This window comes from Ostrinia nubilalis, chromosome 20 (assembly GCF_963855985.1).
Source record: "Ostrinia nubilalis chromosome 20, ilOstNubi1.1, whole genome shotgun sequence".
NCBI lineage: Eukaryota > Metazoa > Arthropoda > Insecta > Lepidoptera > Crambidae > Ostrinia > Ostrinia nubilalis.
In genome coordinates, this window is record NC_087107.1 from 5,839,321 (window position 1) to 5,862,032 (window position 22,712).

General features: G+C 35.8%; 2 protein-coding genes and 1 long non-coding RNA gene across 8 annotated transcripts in view; 2 read left to right on the plus strand and 1 right to left on the minus strand.

Annotated features, from left to right (window-relative positions):
* Window positions 1–1,082: 1,082 nt before the first annotated feature.
* Window positions 1,083–20,990, plus strand: LOC135081517 (D-aminoacyl-tRNA deacylase). Its single transcript, XM_063976243.1, has 5 exons — window positions 1,083–1,210; window positions 2,700–2,790; window positions 3,085–3,211; window positions 18,433–18,541; window positions 19,099–20,990. The coding sequence occupies exons 1-5, from the start codon at window positions 1,168–1,170 to the stop codon at window positions 19,263–19,265; spliced, it is 537 nt and encodes a 178-aa protein (XP_063832313.1). The 5' UTR covers window positions 1,083–1,167; the 3' UTR covers window positions 19,266–20,990.
* Window positions 5,080–8,095, plus strand: LOC135081503 (uncharacterized). The gene is made up of 6 exons (XR_010259204.1): window positions 5,080–5,454; window positions 5,550–5,719; window positions 6,076–6,132; window positions 6,565–6,634; window positions 7,092–7,282; window positions 7,926–8,095. It is a non-coding gene; the product is annotated as an uncharacterized LOC135081503 (long non-coding RNA).
* The window catches only part of LOC135081515 (microtubule-associated protein Jupiter), a 202,967-nt gene continuing 200,927 nt past the window's right edge, over window positions 20,673–22,712 (minus strand). For 5 of the 6 annotated variants that reach the window (XM_063976238.1, XM_063976237.1, XM_063976240.1 and 2 more), the window contains one exon: window positions 20,673–21,976. In XM_063976238.1, the coding sequence (XP_063832308.1) occupies window positions 21,840–21,976 (137 nt within the window). In that variant the 3' untranslated portion in view covers window positions 20,673–21,839. The remainder of the gene's footprint in view (window positions 21,977–22,712) is intronic. The other variant, XM_063976242.1, reaches the window with a different exon arrangement.

A 22,712-nucleotide genomic window follows, 5' to 3' on the forward strand; every position in this document is an offset into this window, starting at 1 on the left:
ATTCGATTCCCAGTGAAGGCACATTTTTCTGTTCGGTTTGGTTGGTGGTAAGGCTTGTTCTAAGTCCGCCTGGCTAGCTACCACCATCTTACCTAGTCTGTCGCCATAACAACAATGTTAACAGCATTGTTGTGTTTCGACAGTTAGAGCTAAGATAGCCAGTTTCTCCGAGGTTGAGGATTCCGGGTGAAGCTCGCTTCCACCTTCGGCCTGATCATCACTTACCATCAGGTGAGATACAGGCCAATAGCTTGCTAAAAAACATTGAAAATCGCCCCTCAGACAGGTAGATAGGCTATGTACCGGATACATAATGGGAGTTGGATCTCCCCCAGCCCTTATAGGGAAGAGTGGGGTGTAATAGTCCCTGGACGTCTGCGCTAAATGGAGTCGCCATCGCGAGCATTAAATTCTTAGCTCTTGGTGTGGTCTCCCGCAAAATTACACTTATGTAGGTATCTATCTACTTTTGTGAGATCCTGCATCTATGGTTCATGGCGCACAACCTGTTATTATTAGGCAGTGTTTTGCCGAAAGTCTTAATTAACTGTTCTAAGTAAGTACTTAAGGCAGATAGCCCTACCTACTTCTTGAGAGTGACTAGAATGAGTTGAGAACCTCTAAAAAATTAGCTTTAAAAAACAACAAAGTAGGAAATCGAAAAATTCGATCAAAAAGTTATTGAATTTTAAATAATAAACAACTTGAAAAAATCAAACTGCCTAAGGCGGGACTCGAACCCACGACCAAGAAGAGAAAGAGTCGCCCGGCAAGCAGAAGGTCATGGGTTCTAGTCCCGCCTTAGGCAGTTCGATTTTTTTAAGTTGTTTATTTATAATTTATTCATTTATTTATGATTTAGTTTGAGAAGCGACGCTATTCAGTTAAAAATTTTAAAAAGTTAAATGATGTTAGAACGTCTCGTAAAAGTTGTTTAACAGCGCCATCTAGTGTCGAGTAGTAAAACTTCTTTAGATACCTGCTTTATATTACTGCCATCTAGCGGCTAATAGTTTTTATAACCATTTCACTTTAATCCACAAAGCTGCGATTTTAAATTAAAAAAAAGAATGTCAGTTCCAGTTAATGTCAAAAACATATGTTAGAATTTTGGAAGTTTTACTGCATTTAATTAATTAATTTTGTGGAATAATCTTATTAAAAATAATGAAGGCTTTAATACAACGCGTTATGAAAGCAAATGTGGCGGGTTGGTAAACTTACAATAACTTTTTGTAGAGGTTATGTTTTTGTTAATATAGCTTTTTTTGGTATAAAACATGTTTATTAATTTATTTTCGCAAAAAATATATTCGTGCAGTCTATTCTTTGTGTGAGATAACTTGTTTCAGTCATGAAATCATACAATTGTTCGCCAGTTTTGAAATAAATCCAAAACATGTTACTATAGCTTTGAAAGAATGGCTTTGCATGGATTATAATTATTTTAATAACAGTACAGTATTTTACACACTTGGTGTAGGTGTATTTGTTTGTTTTAACCCATTTAGACCGATAATTATTTTTGTAAATAAAAATGGATTTTTCAGCAAGAACTGACAAAGGAAGGCATAAAAATCACGAAAAAAAATATTTAAAAAAATTATTCATAAAAAGGGGGCCGTGGGGAGCCCGTACCATATAGGGTACAGTAGGTCTATATGCATGCAAAATATACTAGTTGTTCAAAGAAGTTTTCTATTTATTTTTGTATGATATAAAATAAAAATAAAATCACATAATCACTAGTATCACTCTTGGCATACCTTTTAAGACGTTTTCTGTGGCACTAACCACATTTGGTTCTTTTTTTCTACCTTTCCCGAAGTTAGTGAGGATAGCTGATGAAGGCCTGGCTTCTTCTGACTTGTTACGTTTATTGCTATCAATAACCGCATTTAACAATACGATGATGGAAAATTAGCTAATCCATCGCAGAAAACTCTGAGGGTAATTATTTACATCGACATTATCTTTATCGCCTGAATCTTCATCAGTCTGATCATCATTAGTGGTCATCTGACAAGACAGCAGTAGAAAAATACCAATATTGCTTTATGTTTGCTGAAATTGTCTAATTTTTCAAGAATTATGGCAATATTGTGAAGCATCATTAGCCTAGCCAAAGAAAAATAATAAAAAATAAATTATATTTTCTCGCATGATTTGCTTATTCATAGACCTACTGTACCTTATACGGTACACCTATTTTAGACTAGAAAAAACAGTACAAAAATAATCTCAATAATATTTTTTTTGTAGTCATGATATCTATTGTACTCATTTTTTTTAAATAAAATTGATAAATAATATAAATTACCATAAATAATATGACATATGCCTTCTTGAATACATTGTAATTTTTTTTTTGTTTTCTGTCTAGGAATTTCAAAAATATTTCCGAAACCACTTGTTAAAACGTATTTTTAAATATTTTTATGTAAAATAATCACTTTAAGCTTACTGACACAATCATTTTTACAAAATAACAACAGTTTGGTTTTTCAAAATATTATCAAAAAGATACCTTACCACATAGGGTACGGTAGGTCTAAATGGGTTAAACTTACATGCACATAAAACACTACATAAGGCGAACTTAAAGCCATTCGGCATTCTCCTCCAGTCAACCTTAGAAACTCCAGTTAAACTTGAACCAACTGAAACTTTATTATTATGTACTTTATTATACCTTCCAGTAAACGGTGAAGTCATCAGCAGCATAGAGCAAGGACTGTGTGTCCTCATCGGTATATCCACCAGTGACACCATCAAAGATATGGAGTACATGTGAGTAGAACCTAAATACTTGTACCTAGTTATTTATTTTGGTGCTTTCCCTGTCCATATCACCATATTATTTAACTTTGACTCAGACTTTATACATAAACATGCTGTATACATGTTAAATTTTTACATCTGGTTGGAAAGTCAGCAGAGTAAGTGGCTGTGTACCTAACACAGCCACTACTGGAAACTGGAAATAGAACCTAATACTTCGGGATTTCCGCAAAGTAACGCCTGATACTATTAATTGTGTTATGAGAATTAATAAATGATGTAATAAATGTATTTATATTTCAGAGTGAAAAAGTTGCTCAGTGTAAAACTTTTTGACGATGAAACCAACACTAAGTGGAAGAAGACTGTAGTAGACAAAGATTATGAATTGCTGTGTGTTAGTCAATTCACCTTATACAACACATGGAAGGTATGAACTAGAGATGAAACGGATAGTTGTTTGGCCGGATACCGGATACCGGATATCCGGCGAGCTGCTAGGCCGGATAGCCGGATATCCGGCGGCCGGATAGTTGGCCCATTGTCACGTTGCATGTCGTGACGAGTATAGCGCCGCACAGGAGCTTCGAACGCGATCAGTGGGTCTAGTAGACTAGACAAGTCACACTTTTCGAAAATCGAATCCGTCCGAATAGAATGTCAGATTTTGCCACTTGTCCAGGGGGAAGATGAATTCAGGCGATTTCGGTTGCCATCGTGAGTGTGGGATTGCATAGCGAAAATTAAATTAGTTTACTGCATAATCAACTGAACTGCATCATGTCATCAGACCATCAGTGATTTATTTAAATTATTTATTGAAAGATACTCAAATCCCAGTAAATCACAAAATAGGTACTAGAAGCATCACTAATAAAAAACTATTTATCCCGAAAACTACGAACGAATATGGAAAAAGGACAAGTAAATATATTATTCCCTATCTAATCAATAAAATGCCATTAGAAATAAAAAATAAAATTAATAAAAATAATATCAAAACAACTTTAACTCGATATCTTCAAAGTAATACATGAAATTATTATTATGCTAAAAATTCTCTTTCTTTCTTTGCGTAAGCTATATCTCCTTAATTATTAACGTAACTAAATTAAACTACATACTACTACCGCACATATACTTACATACAACTGTGTGATTAGCGTGTACGAAATTGGAACATCCTATAAAGGCGGGCGCAAGCGCAGATGCGTGTGGCGGACGACTGGACGGGGCTTTGTGTATTATCTACGCACACAACGACAATGCGTACCCAACCGGTCTGCGATCGCGATCGAACGTCGAGTCAGGGTTGCCAACTCTACGTATTTTTACGTAGATCTACGTATTTTAAGCCTTTCTTGCAAACCTACGAACTTCAGTCCCAGAATCTACGTATTTTCTATCAAATTTGCAAAATAGGCTGAATGGGCATAATTTCCTTTACTTATGCGAAAAAGTTAATAAACGTTCCGTTTCATACTAACGCACACCACTCACCTCGCCACTCAACACATCGCGCCAAAGCAGATGATGACTCATGTCACATCATTTCCCCATTGAAAAAATGCTGTGAGCGCCTGTCAGAAAATATTTCTGAAAATGATATACAATAAAAGTGTACTTTACTACTTTTAGGGTAATATAAATTGTCGTTATACTACTTTTACCTACCCCTATACTCTCTTCATTTCATTCAGAAAAAAAAGTACGTAGATCTACGTATTTTCTATATGGAAATTGTACCATTTCTACGTAATTTTCTAATCTGTCCTACGACTTTTTAAAAATCCGAGTTGGCAACACTGCGTCGAGTCTTTCGTCATCGTAGTGCGCACTCGCTAAAATAATGTTTTGTATATCTGAAAGTGTTGTGAATGCTTATACTAAAACGTTTGTTTTTATTTGTATAGAGAACAATAGTGTCTAGACAAACCTAAAGAGGATTTAGGACGCTATTTGGATCAAATATGTAATTGCTCAATAATGAATATAAAGGCACTGGGTCTCTATCAGAAGGAACTCTAGGGTTGGAATCTCCATTGGCGTGGGTTAACGGGCAAGGAGATAATATCTTGGATGGTTGACAATCACTTTTCCTACAATTTAACGTTCCACCAAACTCAACACGCTTTCAAAGATAACCTCGCAGCCGCCTGCTCACACTTGACATCACGGGGTGGAAACGCCATAGTGTTTGACAGATGGTTAGTCAAATGTCATTTCTAGGAGCATCCACATAATCTCAGCAAACATAGCCTGTAGGATTCGGCCAATTAAAAAAAAAAGAGCATCCTTTACGTCAACTGTCATTTTAATGACATTGACAGGACAGTATCCACTCATTCATTCGCTGATTTTGCTCGCTCATTCAATCAATCATTCATTCACTCAATTCTTTTCGAAATTCCGAGAAAAAAATCTTGATTCCGAAATATTCGGAAATAAAAGCAAACAAATGATGGTCATTTTACCGTATTTACATTGTTTACCGTATAAACAAGATGGTTTCTTATTATCACCAAATGCATCGTGACTGGTTGCTCGTCCACCAAGTCCAGGGTTTTTTCTCTAGCACGTGATGAAGCATTGCAGGCTCTAAGGATACAGTACCTCCTGCCTGCAAATCCTTTATCAGGAACTATGACAAAGGAGCAACTTCGTCAAAGAAAGGCAAGTCATATTTTTAGGTTATTAAACAACCTTCCAAATTGCTATAAAATTTGCTGCAATTTCCCTAGGACTGAACTGACTGATTTTTGTTTCAGGTCTGCCAATCACATTTTGAGGATAAATAAATCTAAAACAATCTATTGGTTATGACAATGATGAATGGATGTCATATTCAACCGACTTCTTTTTATTTATCCATGAAGAAAATAATAACATCTCGGCGACCATCCAAGCTGTTGCTGATCAGGTCATCCAGTAAGTTAAAGTAAGTATGTATATACCTAGATTCAACCATAAAGTGTTTTGCAAGTACTAATTTAATTAGTCTATACGAATAAAGAAAGTTTAATTTTTTGATTTGACTAAAAAAGTAAACAATGTTCTTAATAAGTATTACTTTTATTTTAAGTTTGTCAATAAAACTAAAATAGAAAGAGATATTTTACTACATTTCAATAAAACAAATTATCCTTATTCTATTTGTTTGGATTAGGCACCTTACATAAATTATATTATTGACACGGTAACTTACCACTAAAAATTGAAACATTAATTTTAACATTTAAGATTTCAATACAGGATGTTGCGATAGATGATTATTTATAGTTTTTTTCTTTCTAGCTGCTAATAGAGATAACTTCAATTCAATGTTGTTGCCAGATAATGCTGTGAGTGAAGGTATGTTCAACTCAGTTGTAAATAATACCTGAGTACTTTTAAATTGATGAGTCACCTACAATATTCTTTGAACATAATTTATAATTTAAATACGTAATTTAAACTGATTTTTCGTGATAGTAATTTTTCTTTTGTAATGTTTTGTAAGCAATACCTATATTAATTCTGCAAAGAAAACTCTTTCTTGAGTTATTTAAATTATATTGTTTTGTATGATAATTAATTGTACATTAAGTTTTACAGGATTTTGCCAATATATTTATATTTAGTAGAGGTTGCAGTATTCTATCTTATAAAACTATCTTTTTAAATTAATTTTACATAGTTATAACACAGGTTATACCATCATACTTAATTAATTTTATAGGTTTATTTTATGCTAATTTTTTAATTGTGTAATAAATTTTAATTATGTTTTATTAAATATTTCAGAAACTATATCCTGCCATCTACATCAGAGCCACATCTGTCATTATGGATAATATTATTGCTGCGTCCTAAGGTATCATAATAATGTATTTAATTTATTTAAATTCCTACGGGAACGGGAGTAAGCGGGAAAAAACATTTGTATGAAAGAATCTAAACCGCGTAAGATAGATCAACGCACAGCGTAAACGGCTAAACCTAGGCACTTGAAATTTGGAAGGGACGTAGCTTAGGTACCGTAGAGATGCACTAAGAAAGGAATTCCTGAAATTCCCACGTGAACGGGAATTAGCGGGAAAAAACATTTGTATGAAAAAATTTAAACCGCGTAAGATACATGAAGAGGGTAAAACGAGATCCACGCGTACGAAGTCGCGGGCGGCCGCTAGTATTCTTCTAAAATTATTAATATTAAGTATTTCAGTTACATATTTTGATGCTTTTTTCAAAGTAGATAATTAATTTTAAGTAAGCGTTTATAATAATTATGTTTAATACATGTATTATACTATTGTTATTAATTATTTCAGGTTCAGCTTGCTAATAAACCCATCAAGCAGAGGCGGTACACACAAACAAAAGGTGGACTCTTTGGTTTTTTTAAAACGGAGCCCGAAAGCGTATGAGCTATTGCGCCACATATTTATTTTGCCTAGTCAACGATCAAGAAAATGAAGGTATTGAGTGAAAAAACTGCCGCAATGATACAGCCCCAAATTTGGTAGGTTTGACAAACGCTCAATAATATCATTTAAATGTAAATTATGTACAGTCGAGTTCATAAATATAAAAGTGCAGTGCCAATTTAAAAAAATATTGTAAGCGTTTTAACGATCATACAAATCTAAAACAAATTCAGACAAATGTAATCATAAGCTGTTCATAAATATGTTGCGGTAACGCAGTATTGACTACGCTACTGCTCTATAATCTGTTGATAATGCGCATGTGCATATACCTTAAGTTGTAAAGGCATTAAAGGTTTATTTTCGTGCGCCATAATGACTGTGATTTCATGGATAAGTCCACGCATGCTGTTTTTGATAATATTAAATTATGAAATAAATAAAAAAAATCTGCTCTTTACGTAAATCGATTAACTTACTAATAATTCTGAGTCGCTCATAAAAAATGGCAACACCTTAAAGAGTCACCCAGTATGTAGTAGTATCCTTATCCTTAATAATATTGTAAATGTTACACCAAATTGAATCTGGTTTAATATGAAAGGAATAAGCGTCGACAAACATCACGTGCTGGTACAAGTCGCCAATTTGAGTTCTTTTTCTATTATTATAAACCGCTTATTCAGTCTGTTATTATTTGTAATAAGAATCATAATAATGTAATTCAAATTGTTTCAGATTCCGGCCCAGTGTATAGTTTTTTTAACTAAAGTTTTTTGTTATTTTTGCCTCAAGAATGTACTTATTGTGAATTTCTTTGTTAATGGCTGTATAGTTTTACTTGAGTCAAAGAAAATCGTAGTTGTTGTATAAAAAAATAATTTATAAATCTATTAGGGTACATTTTACTGTCGTCTTTTTTTTCTTAGAAACTTGCATTAGATTATTCACTTTTTTGGAAACTGATAATTACTTGTTAATACCATAATTTATTATGGAAAATTGTACTGTTAAGTAGGTAATTTTTTTTCATTACCTTATAGTAGATAATGTCTTTTGTTGATGGCTGTATAGTTTTACGCAAGTTAAAGAAAATCGTAGTATATTTTTTTCTACACAAATTTTAGTTATAAGATGACATATGATTGTTTGTTTGTTTGTATTGAAGAGGCTCGGACCAATTTGAAAAATTATTTCACAATTAGAATCCTTTATTTTCCCTAATGAAGATAGGCTATAACCGGATTTTTACAGGCGGTACGAAGTTCGCCGGGTCAGCTAGTTTCTTATAAACATGCAAATACGGTAAAAATGATTCATTTTGTTAATGGCTGTCTAGTGTTACGCAATTACAGGTAATAATCATTTTTATTGTAAACAGAATTAGGTACCATTTATTTATAACTAGCTTTTGCCCGCGGCTTCATCCGCGTGAAATTTAGTGCCACAGATTGGCATAAATTATACCCTATATGTTAATCTAGATTACAAATAATAATACTGTAAAGGTTCAACCAAATCCGTTCAGTAGTTTTTGCGTGAAAGAGTAACAAACATCTACACAAACTTTCACCTTTATAATATTAGTAGGATTTATAGTCAGCGACAATAGAAATGTTTGCTCGCTTGAAATTTTGTAAACAATTATTGCAAAAAGTTAATATTAATTTATATTATTCTGTTCTGTTGGCTTCAATGGTGGGTACCTATTTATTTCAATAAGTTAAACTCTAGGTAAAATTGACATTTAGTATGGAAATGTAATTTTAAACTAGTGTTCATCCCTTTCATAGAGGAGGTTTAATTCTCTAAGGTTCATCCCGGGCTTAATTTTTTTTGTATAATGGGTTTTATGACTGAAATTGACTCAAACAGAGATAAAATAACTAAGAGTCTTTAACATTTACTTACTTGGCAATTAAAGATAGATTTACTCAAATCCTACTTCGTACTATGTAATATTATAAATGCGAAAGTTTGTATGGACGTCTGGAATCTGAATGTTAACAGGTTTGTTACTTTTTCACGCAAAAACTACTGAACGGATTTTGATGAAACTGCAGTATTATACTTTACAACCCAGAATATCTTTGAATGCAGTTCCCTTTCTTTACAAAAATAAAGGAATGTTTCCTTTGAGTAAAATTTTCTATCTACAGTATTAAGAGTACTTTCCCTACAGGTGGCATTACAAAGTTCCACCCTGTATAATTTATGACGATCTTTGACAAACTAAATTTCACGCGTGTGAAGCCGCGGGCAGCAGCTAGTTACTAAATATTATGTTCATAAATAGTTCAGTCTCAATGTTATTGATGAAAATAAAGCCCAACTAGACTTTATTTTCTATTGGCGCGGTAGGTTTTCTTTTATTTTTCTTAAAAACCTACAGTTGATGATTCTGTGAATTAATGACTGTATAGTTTTACTTAGGGGCCGTTCAAGTATTACGTAAGCACCAAGGGGGGGTGGGGGGGTCTCTGTTTTGCTTATTTTGAATGACATGGGGGGTAGGGGGTCTAGATGATGATTACGTCATCGTTAGTTATTTACGTTTTTTCCGGGATTCCCGCAAATCGCTTTGAGAACTGATTAGGGGAATTACCGCACATTAGGGAAATTACCGTGCGCTGTTCACTTGTCTAATAATTAACTCTCGTGCCGACACTGCCCATTGAAATTTGAGAGTCGTAGTCCGCATATTATTATACGCGAAGCCGGCCTCCCGCGCGCGTGTTTTGTTTGGGTACTAAACGTATTGTAAGCACTGAAAGTTACCATTTGTGTTTATGTTGATGCATAAATTGATGCAATTATGTTTGTTATGTTCTTTATTTCTGATAATATTTTTTTGTCCCTTACTCTATGTATCAGTTAAACCTAATATTTTCATGAATTTTCCTATTTTAAAAATGACAATATAAAAAACATTTATAACTGAAAATGTTTACGTAAGCATAGGGGGAGGGGGTAAGTGCTTTGCTTACTTTTGATGACAAGGGGGGCGGGGGGGTAAAAAATGGTAAGAATTCTGCTTACGTAATACTTGAACGGCCCCTTACTAATAGTATTTCATAGTTTCCTAAGTTTATGGTGCTTACTTATAATTATCGAGTTCAGCGGATGATTTTTTATTCCATTATTATTTTGTAATTTTCCTTACGGAATAAGAAATCATCCGCTTGGTATATTATCTTCGAACGTGTAGATAATTCTAAGATGTACTTCATGTTCAGACTCAAGTGCTCAAAAGATAGGACCACCTTTGTAATTTTGTCGATAGTTGTATGCATTAGTTTTTAAGTTGTATTTTTATGAAATAAATTTTTTAATAAAACTTATGTATTTGGTTTTTTATTTCTATAAATAATTTGAAATAATAATGTACCCGTACCGTTATTAATGCGGTAACGTTACTCGTTATAAAATATATTAAAGCGGTACTGCAACGTCGCTAAGGCAGTCGTTATTAAAAAGTTACGATCTTTTTTTTTTTTTTTAGCGCTACCCAATGGAAGTCCATAGATGCCGGAACTTTTACTATGAACGGACCAATCATAGGGCCGTTTCCTATCTGTCCCTGTCTCATCTGTGCTTGACATGACACAACTGACTGACAGTTATCTTTTTCTGCGCATTAGTCAGGTGTTACGTTTAGGAATCACAAACCTTCCGCTCTACAGATTTATACAGATAACATAATAGCGACGTTTTACCTGAAAATAAAACGTTTATTAAACATACTTACCTTATTCGAAGCCTTTATAATGAGAGTAGTGTCTGTCTTTTCCTGTTTGAGTACTAGTTTTGACGTATAATCTGCCCACGTGACTTCCGCTCCGGTCCCCCACCGCCTAAGCACGCCTCAATTAACGACACTAGCGCCACCAACGGTAGCTCGAAACTAGGTTTCGATATTCTCGCCATTGTGTTTTATGACACCAGGTAGATTTAAAAAGTAGGCTTCGAATAAGGTAAGTATGTTTAATAAACGTTTTATTTTCAGGTAAAACGTCGCTATTAAACAGTACTGTACCGTTATTCGAAGCCTTTATAATGAGAGACGTGTCTATTATCTCCTGGTGGCGCTGTGTAATCGCCAATGTGATCAATTGAAGAATAAGACATTGATCAGTGAGAAATGTTATGAATTAGTTAGAACTTTAGCTTATCTGTCTACTGAGTGCTAATGTACTGTGTGTAGGTACATTATAATATTTTACAGAACGCAACCTGCATCTGCATCTCCGTAAATTCACGTCTAATGCATCGTTTATTAACAACTATGTAATAATGAACTATCGGTTACTTTACGTCATGTAAAAGGCGCAAAAGCTACGTCCACCCTCACTCACAGTATCAGACCGTTGGATGAATTTAATAAGCTTCGGGAGGAGTGAATAATTATTAGGTATGGATAAGAATATTCACTGGTACAGTTAAGGTCGCTTGCCGATAGCGGGCTTTTGATGATCTCCAACATTTCCCACATTTAGGTATCAGCTCAGATTTTAATATTTATAAACCTTTACAGGACCGTAGCCTAGGTGGACGGTGTAATGAATAGGTGACAATAGCTAGCCGGCTATGTATAGGTACGATACTTTTGTATTGCCTGGGTATTCCGCGTTATCGCTGTTCGCTAGGGATAGCGAAGTTTGAGTCGGAATTGATAAAATTTATAATAATACAGACTTTCCTAGTACAAACTTAGTAAACTTTGCGGTTTACAAACGTCGGTGCTGTGGTAAGACTGTGCGACCATTATCTTTAGGGCTAACAGTGATAACTTGTCAGCTAGATCAGCTTATTGACGGTTAGTCAACCAGCTTAATTCAGAGCAATCTTAATATGTAATTATATATTATTGTAATTACAATTATGATAATAATGTTATAGGGCTGAACAAGAGTTTGTTTGCATCAACACAAAAACTATCTTTGTGTTGGAGTCCTTTAACCACGAATTCTATAAAATCATAATAACATCATTCTACCACCAATAGTAGCGGAGCATCAATAAGAATGTTGCGAAAGCGGGAAAAGTTATGCAAACGAAGTCGCAAGCACAGCTAGAATTAAATGATAGTTTCGTAGCCGATCTAAACCTTATCAGGTTTCATCAAGGCCCTTAGGGTGGGCATCGGATTTAATTTCGAATGATTTATTTTCATCACCCTGAATGCCGTTGGACGATCGCTCATTTGCACGATGTAATAATATTTATGTAATGATGTTTGTGTAACACTAAGTTTTATATCATCGCCAATGTCACTCATGATTCATTGAAGTGTACATACCTAAGTTGCCAGTAGGTAGGTAAGTACTAATTTTTGTGAATAGTCAGCAGAGACAAATTACTTTATTGACCTAGTGAGTCGGGTAGGTATTAGAATATTTCACGAGGCTGTTGTACTTAAAACAAGTTAACTCGTAAACAGTTGTGTGTGCCACAACATTTTGCTTGTGACTACCTTCGTTACAGTATAATAATTGATGGATTTAAATCACATCAAATACGAATTTTGTAAATTGTACTATGTAGGTAGGCGAAGGACTTTCGGCCCCAAGCAAAGAGCTTAAGAGTGCGGCACATTATCCAAAATTAATTCCAACCATGTTTATGTACTTCTGTGTGACCCTAAGGTCACAGTGATAATTGGAAAAATCAGAGTTAAATTACTTTCTTGGACTGAAGGTTTTGATTTATTCCCTTTAACTCCTCGTAAAAGTCGTTCATATTCATACGACAATTTTTATTGAACCACAGAGGTGCACAAAAGGTCGAATTAACAATATGACATGGTGTCATATGACATTAATAATAAATTATATTTATTTACTTAAATTAAGTAGACAAGACGTAGTCATTGACACTATAATAGGGCACACGGAAAGTTCAGTTAAGAGACTTAAGACTTGGAGACTTTTGGTATGCAATCTTTTCTCCAACGAATGTAATGGCTTGTATAAATGAGAAAATAACAAATTGTAGTATGTAAACCTACGCGGTTTAATATATATTTAGTAAGTACGGTTTACTAAAGTCACTGTTTTCGTTGTACCTACAGTGAAATTCAATTGCGAAATGCGTTACCATGCAGCGTGCCCAATTTGTTTTAAGCTCAGATAAGCTTTATACTTTTGGTTATTGTGGATCATAAGTATTTGGTATTGGGTGCCATGAACGCCTCAAGTTGGCGGTTAAAATGCTCTTTGCCTCACGCAAATCATGAATTGTAGTGTTATAACATGAGAAGAGCCAATGCTTTAGGATTTGTAACGTTACGTGACTTGATCTGTATGTTTTTGGTAACCGAGACTCGGTTAGGCCATTTTGTATTTATGGAGTTCACCTTTTACTGTTACTAGTTTGTAAGACTGTTATTATTTTGTTTATTTATTTTGTTTGTTTGTTTATTTATATAGGTAAGGACCGACTTCATTGTGTTTATTATCCAGACTTGTGTGCTTTTATTACAATAGGGGCATGGGTTATATCTGACCCCGAAGCAAGGATGGGTCCTGAGTTACCCCAGAATGAAGTCGTCCAATAGGTAAGGGCGCGAATGTCGCGACTCTTTCTGTGCGAATCAATTGCCATCAGAACATTTGCATGAGTCTGTCGGTGTACTATAGGTATGTATAGCAGACAAATACTTATTTTAGTATTCAGTACTTTGTGGTACCCGCCAAGCGTCTATGAATGTATACCTTATTTAAAAGACTATCAGGTCAATAGTTGTAACTTTACTATGCAGAGGCTGCATAAAGGCTTAAGTTTATTTAATTTCTCCAGGCGTTAACTGTTCGGTACCAAAAATTCAGGGCGCATAGCTGCGGCCCCGATTAATTAACATCCTTCAAGATTCTGAAGGTTTAGGGCGATGCCCTTGTATCATCTCGGCAGTAATGAAATAAGCCAAACTGACACGAATCGAGTAATTTTTGCGTAATCTCATGATCTCTGTCTCCACCTTTTACCCATGGCAGGTCTTAAATAGCTTACTTTTGTCATGAAATAAAGCATTTTAATTAGGGTTCCATAACCCTTGAAAATTATGAGGATTTGGGGCGATGCCCTTATGTCCTCCCGGCAACATTACTTTAATTTTGCCGTGCAAAATAGAATTTCAGACCTTTTTATAGTTATGCGGATTTAGGGCGAAGCCCTCATGTCTACTCGGCAACTTTACTTATTTTCGTTTGCCGTGGAATAAGGCGTTTGGGTTCTTTAACTCTTCAAAAATTATGAGGATTTAGGACGATGCCCTCATGTCTTTGAACCGCAAATACAAACGAGCGAGGTTGCTTGGCTCGAAATGTAATGATTTGAGTCCGATTCTCCTTGGGTAATCTCCTATCCCAGAGGGATGAGGGATAACATGAGAGTTTAGAGCGATGCCCTAAGATCTCTCGACGTAAATAAAAATGAGCGAGGTTGCTCGGCTCGAAATGTAGTGATTTGAGTCCGGTTCTCTTTGGGTAATCTCCTATTCCAGTGGGATGAGGGATAACATGAGGGTTTAGAGCGATGCCCTAAGACCTCTCGACGTAAATAAAAATGAGCGAGGTTGCTCGGCTCGAAATGTAATGATTTGAGTCCGGTTCTCTTTGGGTAATCTCCTATCCCAGTGGGATGAGGGATAACATGAGGGTTTAGAGCGATGCCCTAAAACCTCTCGACGTAAATAAAAATGAGCGAGGTTGCTCGGCTCGAAATGTAATGATTTGAGTCCGATTCTCTTTGGGTAATCTCCTATCCCAGTGGGATGAGGGATAACAAGAGGGTTTGGACCAATGCCTTACTAAGACCTCTCGACGTAAATAAAAATGAGCGGCGTTGCCTGGCTCAATATGAGACTCCTTGAGTGTTTGAGTTTTCTCCTATCCCGGTGGGATGAGGGAGAAAAGGTTTTGGCTCCTGGTTTTTCCCTGTTTGCTCCAAGAGAACTTACCCTCGCTACAGGATTATGCTGCTGCGTTTTGGTTACACTGCCATCTAGCTTGCCGAGTAGCCAGTTTGAGTTTTCCACTGTAGGTATTTAGCATAAGGCGAAATCTCAGATCGATCTGCGGAGCAGAGTTGCGATCGTATTGCTGCCGAAAAATTTTCCAGACGCCGCTAGCATCAAATAAACTGCGTATCAGGCTGAATAGACGATGTTCATCCTTCACCGTTTATTACACAGACTCACTGTTTATCTACACAGTAACAGCATAGCGTTTTCCTGAAATCATAGTTTAAGAAAACCACAAAGGTATTATTATACCTACGTACCGTATCCTAATATTCACTCTTGGGTTATAAGCCATGCGTTAGACTTCCATAATGGCGGTAGAATAGGTACGTCGGTACGCTATCCTACCTAGTGGAAGTTTTCATACTTTCCCCGGATGCATATTGATAAAGGTAGTTTACCGTTTATTTATTTTGTTGATTTATAAATCAACACAATCCGTCCGATGGAATTCGTATGTCTGAAATGGTATTGGTAAGTTGGTACTTACAGCTTATTGTAGCAAGCAATCACATCTTGCGACTATCACATTACACCACACCATCCTTTGATTTGACCTCTACGCCAACTCTTGCTCCTCTTCTGCACGTGGACATAATATTTCCTCTTTCCTTTTGAAAATAAAGACATCTAACGGAAATCCCTTAGGAACAAACACAGCTAAAAAGGAGTGTTATACCGTTAGGAATGAACATTGCTAAAAAGGAATATTAGTTTTAACACATCTAACGAAAACCGTTAGGCACAAACATTGCTAAAAAGGAATGTTAGTTTTAAAACACATCTAACGGAACACGCCGTCAGGTACGAACATTGCTAAGAAGAAAAGTTAGCTTAAAAACATATCTAACGAAAAATCGTTAGAAACAAACATTGCTAAAAAGTAATGTTACTTTTAAAACACGTCTAACGGAATACCGTTAGGTACAAGTATTACTAGAGAAGAAAGATAATTATTTAAAATTACACTGAGTTAGATTGAATGCAATCTACCCCCGAACGGTAACACCGTTGTAAAAATAAATTACACTGCGAAATAAGTAATCACAGTAATTTTTATAAGTTTTCAGCCAGTACATAATAATTTAGAAGTACTTACATTATGATGGTAATATTTTACCTGAATCACGTCACGACTAGTACCTGTGAGATGGGTCGCGAACTAGCGGAGCTAATTCTACGACCGTCTCGAACGGGAACTAAAACACCAATGGCGAGAATATCGAAACCTAGTTTCGAGCTACCGTTGGTGGCGCTAGTGTCGTTAATTGAGGCGTGCTTAGGCGGTGGGGGACCGGAGCGGAAGTCACGTGGGCAGATTATACGTCAAAACTAGTACTCAAACAGGAAAAGACAGACACTACTCTCATTATAAAGGCTTCAATAACGGTACAGTACTGTTTAATATTAAGATTGGTACTATTAATCATCAATAATAATTTGCAGCATCTGTGTCCGGCGCCGACACGGCCAGCCTGACTATCGCACGGCCTCGTGCGCTTAGTCCAGGGTTTGTCCATCTGTAAACATTCAATTTCTCATTATCACAGCTCGTCCATTCCTGACTACAAGGCGTGCGAATATCAGATCGTAGAATCACAATAAATACAGCTGATCTGGGCGTGATGACCCTGGATCAGGAAACCAAACCATTACAGCTGGCCCGGGCGCGAAGCCCGACCAGGAAACCAAAACATTACAGCTGGCCCGGGCGTGAGGCCCCTTCGACCAGGAAACCGGGGTTTAGGTAACATGGCCCGACGCGCAAGGCTTAAGCCAAGGCTCCTTCAACCATTTACCTCAAACCGCACCACTACTACTGCTGATCCAGGCATGCAGCCATGCGACCAGGAAACCAGGGTTTAGGTAACATGGCCCGACGCGCAAGGCTTAAGCCAAGGCTCCTTCAACCATTTACCTCAAACCGCACCACTACTACTGCTGATCCAGGCATGCAGCCATGCGACCAGGAAACCAACATTACACCAGCGTGGCCCGGGCGTAAACAGCCCCTTCAACCACGGCAACAGGGCGGCCCGGGCGCCCTTGGCCCGGCCCCCTCAACTCACTCACTCACAAAGGCCCTTCCAGTTTACGTCAATCACAATAATTTCCGTCAACCTGCACCAACTCTCAATGTCTGAGCCAGCATCCTCCATGTAAAACTTGATGAGTTGCGTAGCGTAGGTGTGCATGCTGAAAGATTTATCTCCTTTGAATAGTGCCCTTCGAATCCCACTTCTGATAAAGGCACTGGGTCTCTATCAGAAGGAACTCTAGGGGTGGAATCTCCATTGGCGTGGGTTAACGGGCAAGGAGATAATATCTTGGATGGTTGACAATCACTTTTCCTACAAGTTAACGTTCCACCAAACTCAACACGCTTTCAAAGATAACCTCGCAGCCGCCTGCTCACACTTGACATGACACAACTGACTGACAGTTATCTTTTTCTGCGCATTAGTCAGGTGTTACGTTTAGGAATCACAAACCTTCCGCTCTACAGATTTATACAGATAACATAATATTAAGATTGGTACTATTAATCATCAATAATAATTTGCAGCATACAGATGCTGCAAATTATTATTGATGATAATGACCGGACACAGGTCCGGCGCCGACAAATAAATAAATAAAAAAAAATTTGGCAATATTTCGACATTAACAAATATTTACTTTTTATGTATTCGTCATTGTAGTGAATAAGAAATAAGTTTTGTGAAAGGCCTTAATATGGCTTTTTGTAACTTATTGGACTTTAAATAAAAGCCGTTATTATTATAAGCCATTTTATTGATATTTACCTCAAAAGATTAATGTATTTAATTTTATTATAGGAAATTGTCGTAGTTTTTAAGTATCCGGTATCCGGCCGGATAGTGAGTTACTATCCGGTATCCGGCCGGATAGTAAATTTAGGCCGGATATCCGGCCTACCGGATAGTTACCGGATATCCGTTTCATCTCTAGTATGAACTACTTATTTGTTTTAAATATTATTTTTTATGAATTTATTTATATTATTTTTTATTATTAGCAATATGCTCCCAATTCTATGGATTTTAGTAATTTTGTAGGTTAGATAGCAAGAGTTAAGGTGATCAACAAATTAAAGCAAAAATAATTTTGGTATTATTGGTAGGTATGGGATTTATTTTATGGGAGACAGTCTACCTACATGGCTATTTATCATTTAATGTTAAATCTTTTTATTATTTTCAGGGCAATCGACCCGACTTCCACAATGCAATGTCTGCAGAGAAATCCAAAGAATTTTATGAAAAATTTCTTCAAATGCTAAAAGATGCATATCAACCTGAAAAAATTAAAGGTACTTCCTATTGTGATTTATACAAACATACAACTTATCTGATATAATATTAAGGAGCAGTATTGATGCTTAGGCGGTTATCACACTGCGCCGCGCTCCGCCGCGGAGCGCGGGGCGACAGATTTAATCATTGTATGCAAGTACCTCAGTTTGTATAGAAAACACGCGCGGCACTTCACACTGACAACGCGTCCGCGCGCGTGATTTTTTGTATAAAAAACACGCGGCGGAGTGTGATAACCGCCTTATGTTTCTGACTGGATCTTATAGTATTTGTTGTCTGACAAAGCTTTTGATTGCATAAATCATAAACATTACTAAATAATATACTGCTATGGTGTTTTAAATTATTCCATAAGCTTAGTAAGTTCTTGTCTTACAAGAAATAAAATATAGTACAATAAACTTTGTAACTTACTAGAGACCAATTTTTAAGTAACATCCCAATCTAAATTAGGTGTGCTGCAGGGTTCATTATTGGGCTCTTTTTTTTTAATTCCTACTTTGTGAAAGATCTATGTCTGAGAGAAAATTATTAAAATATTGTACTTTTCCAGATGGCCAATTCGGTGCATACATGCAAGTATCAATCCAGAACGACGGACCAGTCACGTTTGAGATCGAATCTCCCGTCAATGTAAAGAAGGAAAAGTCGAGGAGCAGAGCGGAGCAAGAAGTACCTCAAGTCAATTTAAATGAATTAGAAGAAGAACTGAAAGGTTAACCTTTCAGTTATCATTATAGAATCAAAACGCTTAAGCGTTTTGATTCTATTTTATATATTTAATAGAATCAAAACGCTTAAGCGTTTTGATTCTATTTTAAAGCAATTATTATAGGTCTTTTGTAAATATTTAAGTCATAGGGACTCTTTGTTATTTATTCTTAGGTAGTAATTTTTTCCTCGTGTAAGGGGCATAGCAGACGGCGATCGGCGATTTTGCGACTGTATCGATACAGCATCGCCATTTCGTGACTTCATGAATTCGGACCACTGACCTTTATGATACTGGACTGGCAGCTGTCATAATATTTTTGTACCTATGTGATTTTCGCCATTTTGGCGCTGTAGGCCATACTGTAGGAACTAAAATTAATGATTTTCTTTCTTCTCGCATCTATTGTACACCAATTAGTTCTCGGAACACTCGTAGTGGCGCTTCAAATTGGCACACAAAATTAGCTGTCATTTGTATGAGACAGCCTGTGTCCAGTGTGTAAAAGGTCAGAGGTTCGGACGCGGTATGAGAACCCGCGTTTTAGCAGCTGCTGTCGTTGTGTCGAGCTTCCGAAAAGCTACTCAATGGCCGCGTCTAGCGTGGAATTTACGGTCGCTGCATTCAGCTTCTCAAAAGCGGCTAAATGGCCGATCGACAATGCTAAAAGTCGCATGTGAGCTGTTGTGGCTCAAAGTAACGATACTTGTTATAATTATCCATTTTCAATGTCTTACTAGCAATCAGGGATTAGGGTCCGTATTATAATGGGAAACTCAAGTATGAATTTTCTAGAACAGATTCCCGCCTGAGATTCGTCTAACTTGATAAAGAGACGTTGAAACGCTAAGTCAACTATTATAATAATAATTCGTTATTTAGTAAGTTATTACTTTATGCATTTACAATTTTCTCAATAAATTTTCAATTGACATTTTATTAAATACTCGTTAATTTATTTATAAATGTTAGTGATTTACGATATCTATCTTTCTATTTTGCGAGTATGGCTGTCTGACATGTCTCGCGACTGCTTGGTTGTTTTTTTTTAAATCCAATAACATCTAACATTGAACATTTCTTAGATCAAACTGACTTTAGAGAAACGTTAGGATAAAAAAATAATATAGGATAAATTGAATTATTTAGAATAGTTTAAGAGCTAAACAAACAAGAGCCTCTAACTACTTTTCACTATATCTTCATAACTTTGACTATTGGATTCGATTAATTAAATTAATTGTATGTTGTGTGTGCAATGGGATTCTATAGAGTCTGCTATCAATATTTATCAATTTTCGTATTTCAATCTGATTTCAAATAAGAATTAAGACTGATTTTATCATATTTCATGTCACTGTGTGGTCAAACTTAAAATTAAGGGGATTGCGTGAATAAAAACATCAATTTAATAAAAAAAAAACTTTATTTTGAAATAATGGATTATTATCTATTAACAGTTTTGTTACATTTAGGCCAGTGATTATGCGATTCCATGTTAGGAAGTATTAAAACGTTTTTACAAAGATGATATGGTAATTCTAACGATTGTTACATTCTACACATAGAAACGTCACCACTTATACATAATAATCTAACACGCTATGGTCCATTACAATCACCCAATATGTTAACAGATAATCTACCAAGATTCAAATCCATTTTTACACCATTATCCTAAACGAGTAGAAAATAAACTAAAAAAGAAATAAAAACTTGTATAAAAGACAAAATAAATGCATTTCTATAAAACCTCTATTTAAATACGATAATGAAATTCAACAAACGAAATACTTAAATAGTGTTGATTAATTATTAATGTTAATTTATGAATGTATCAATTAGCCAGTGCCGTATGATTACTATTTCTATACCGTGAAATATATAGACAATATAATCACTTTCCTACGAGATGTAAAGTCAAACGTATATCGATTCTTATAGAATTTCAATCATCACCAATCAAGGCACTATTCGTTTTGGTATATTGCTGATACGTTTCCTCACTCCTAATTCTCAATATCAATGCGTTAACATATTTTAAGTGTGAAAGGTTACAATTTATCAAGTTCTTAAATTAATACTGTTGGTCCATGAGACCCCAGACAGACCATTAAAACGCTCCGCCAATATTTCAGCGTTCACATTGATCAATCCGCTGAGATTTCAGAGAGCAACCAACGAAAATCTATCGTTTTTACAATAATTATCGAAATATTACTATTACAAAAATATCTATAATTCTATTCTAAATTATTTGAATAAACAGTTACTGGGATAGGCTAAGGATTTCAATTAACAACATATACCCTTTCAGTTATAGTGGACGTTGCAATTTGATGGTGCGCGTTGCGTTACTATAATTTAAAGACACTATAAGAAAAAATTTAGTCGATTAACAAAATGGTAAGTTTAAATAAATGCAATTTAGTTGCCGATAATATTTTAAATTATAGGCGGTATAGTTTAAAATATTATAGGTCCGCGCGTGCCGAGAGTTGGGCGGCGAGTGAAGAGAGAATCAGATTTTATCAGATGGTCGTCGCCGCGGGTAGTTGGAGCGGTGGATAGTGGTGGGGAGCCTACCAGAGGCCGGAGGAAAACCCGCCGGGCGGCACGCGGCTGTGGTGGATCAAGTGGCTGGTACCGTTGATGGACGTCACCGTGTTAATCTGCCCGTTCATCGACTTGTAGCCATCGCCGGTGATCGGGTTGCCTTCTGAAATGTCCAATCATCACAATTATCACTTTGCATTTATAAATGTCTCGCCTAATTGCGAATCTCTCAAACTACGAATGTGACTACTGAGAGGAAATTCGAAATGAACTATCAATCCTATCATGCTTACTAGTGAATTAGTACATTTAGGATTCAATTTGAAGTGAAAGGTAAAGAGAAAAATATTTCAAAGTCAACATTTATAATGAAGAGGAATAAAGTTAACTACTGAAGTAGTTACCTACATGATCAGTAAATCTATCACCTAACTGACCAACAATTATAATATCTAACTACATAGAATAGTTGAAGCCGATATAAGTTACATTGAAACATTTAACAGTAAAGAAGAATTGCGTGCAAAAGAAGATAATATAAGTTATAGTACTAATAGTCGCAAAAATATACATCAAAGATACATCTTACGGAACAGAAGCTCCACTTACATAATACAAACGACACAACAAAGCATTTACGAAACATCAAAATATCCTAACTTTAAAGAAACTGTATTAAATCTATGACTATACTTCTAATATCGCACCTAAATTAATAAAGCAGCAACATAATAAAAGGGGTAACGAGTGCTCAATTTAAAACTTGAAGGAATCTTTATGTAGATTTTTAACAGCAAATCATAATCGTTACCTATTTACAATTTGTGGTATGGAAGCTCAAATTCGATGCAATATACGGGATATGCATCGTAAAGTGCAATGGTACGGCATTCCTTCAG